This window comes from Mizuhopecten yessoensis, unplaced genomic scaffold, assembly GCF_002113885.1.
Source record: "Mizuhopecten yessoensis strain PY_sf001 unplaced genomic scaffold, ASM211388v2 hete_36021618, whole genome shotgun sequence".
In the NCBI taxonomy this organism is placed as follows: Eukaryota; Metazoa; Mollusca; class Bivalvia; order Pectinida; family Pectinidae; genus Mizuhopecten; species Mizuhopecten yessoensis.
This window is the reverse complement of record NW_018482567.1, coordinates 1-1,859: the sequence shown is the minus strand read 5'-3', so window position 1 is coordinate 1,859 and position 1,859 is coordinate 1. Positions and strand designations below refer to the sequence as shown.

General features: G+C 36.8%; 1 protein-coding gene across 1 annotated transcript; it reads left to right on the top strand.

The window, feature by feature from the left end:
* Nucleotides 1-346: 346 nt before the first annotated feature.
* On the top strand, nucleotides 347-1,652 carry LOC110444103 (nuclear pore complex protein Nup160-like; the record flags this gene model as incomplete). Its single annotated transcript, XM_021488517.1, has 4 exons — nucleotides 347-444; nucleotides 813-972; nucleotides 1,236-1,331; nucleotides 1,548-1,652. Coding segments are annotated over 4 exons (459 nt in total), but the record flags the coding sequence as incomplete, so codon positions are not given.
* Between the last annotated feature and the right edge of the window lie 207 nt (nucleotides 1,653-1,859).

Sequence of the window (1,859 nt, the reverse complement as noted above, 5' to 3'; positions counted from 1 at the left end):
AAAAAAAAAAAAGGTACTAACTTTCCATTCCTGCATTAATCCCTGACTAGGGTGGCATTCGTTTATTGCGATCCAAAAGGTTTAACCCGTTGGACCAAAGTTGTTCGTTTATTAAATAAGGTCTGACCTAGTAATCTGATGCCTTGCAAGGCCTGCATAAACGTTTGCAGGTCCGCCAGGAGCTATACCCAAAAATGGTGCTGACTTTAGTTTGCATTTACCTAGCTTCAAATGTATGTTTAACAGACATTCTCTAGTATCTAACTTCCCTAAAAAATGAGTAAAGATAGATACAGAAAAAGAAGTGCATTAGTAAGTATAAGTTGATGTTTGTTCCTGGTTGTAGGAAGATTTGGTGGATTATTCTGTGACTGATGAACACCTATGGACACTCTGGACAAACCAGACCGGGGAAAGCGTGGCCAGGGTCCGAAGCATGACAGAGTAGGTACCTGGTGCAGCATCATTACACGTATTTGTAGATTGATTGCACTGATGAGCAGTCACTGATTATATGCTGTTTCTATGAACATGTTGTCGTTGTAGACCATTTTTTTCTGTAGACTAGTGGTTTCTAAAACCTTATATTCAAACATAAAATTTGGAAAAATATTGTTTGTTAAATATCCAAAATTGTTAGATTGCTTATTGTAGCTGAAATGTGATAATCAGACTATACTAATATTGACATATCAATCAAAATAATGCTTATATGATAAGGCATTATGCTGCTTCAGCAAGACGACTTGAAAAATCTGAAGTATTCTGTTATTTCTGTTTTACATGGGTTATATCTGTGTGTGTGTCTTCAGAGGCCATTTAAGGGGAGATAATTGGAGTGAGGTGATCTTGCATCCTCCAGAGAATAGTGACATCATTGTCCCTCGCCATGCTGACCCTCGAGAGGTCTACTTGGCCCGTATCTTCCATCCCCGACGCTTTAATGTTCAGGATATTAGGAAGGCACTCAATGTAAGTCTTACTTTATCTGTCTTGAATTTTGCTTTCAGTTGCTTTTTTTGACTTAACAGATCGCATCATGAAGAAATGTATGGATTGCCATAAAAATTGTTAGAATTGTTCAAAAGACATATTAAAGGTGCAAGAAATTTAACTGATACATTAATGCCTAAGCCAGCAAGTTCAAATCAAAGTACACCCATGATATTTTTTACTAAAAAGGTCAAAGTTCAAAGAAAATTGTATCGAGCAGAATTGATTTTCTGTTGTTTCAGGTGTACCGTCGTTCTCTGGACATGACTGTTACTGGGGAGATGACGCTACAAGTGAATACGCTCAAGGAGGAGGTAACTCTAGCAGTAGAGGATGCTGTAAGTAGATTTACTCAAGTCACCAACTAAACTCACAAAAAATATTTAGCTCATATCATGAATTCATTTTTAAAGATTCTTCAATAAAGACCTATAAATATTTTGGCAAACTATATGACTAACAGACTGCATGGCTTTCATTAAAAAGGGAAGAAAACATATTTGATACATGTTAAATTGGGTTTCTTTCAAGTATTTTTTTCTCTATTCACATAGATCCGAAATTCTGCAGCGTCCAACGAGCTTGCGGAGGAGGAGTACTACCAGATCCAACTTGACCAGTGGACAAAGTTCCACTCCTGCTGTGTCCAGTATCAAGAGGTCAGGGACTTCATAGTAAAGAGAACAACTCTATAAAAAATTATAATTATCTTCAATACATTTCAAAATAGAGATAACACTGTCCCCTCCCTCATGATACCCCCTATTGTTGGTATATCTAAATAATCACAAGATTCATGTTATTATTGTATAGGATACCACTATATACAGGGTTCGAATTTAAGCTCGCATACTCGCGAAAAGCGA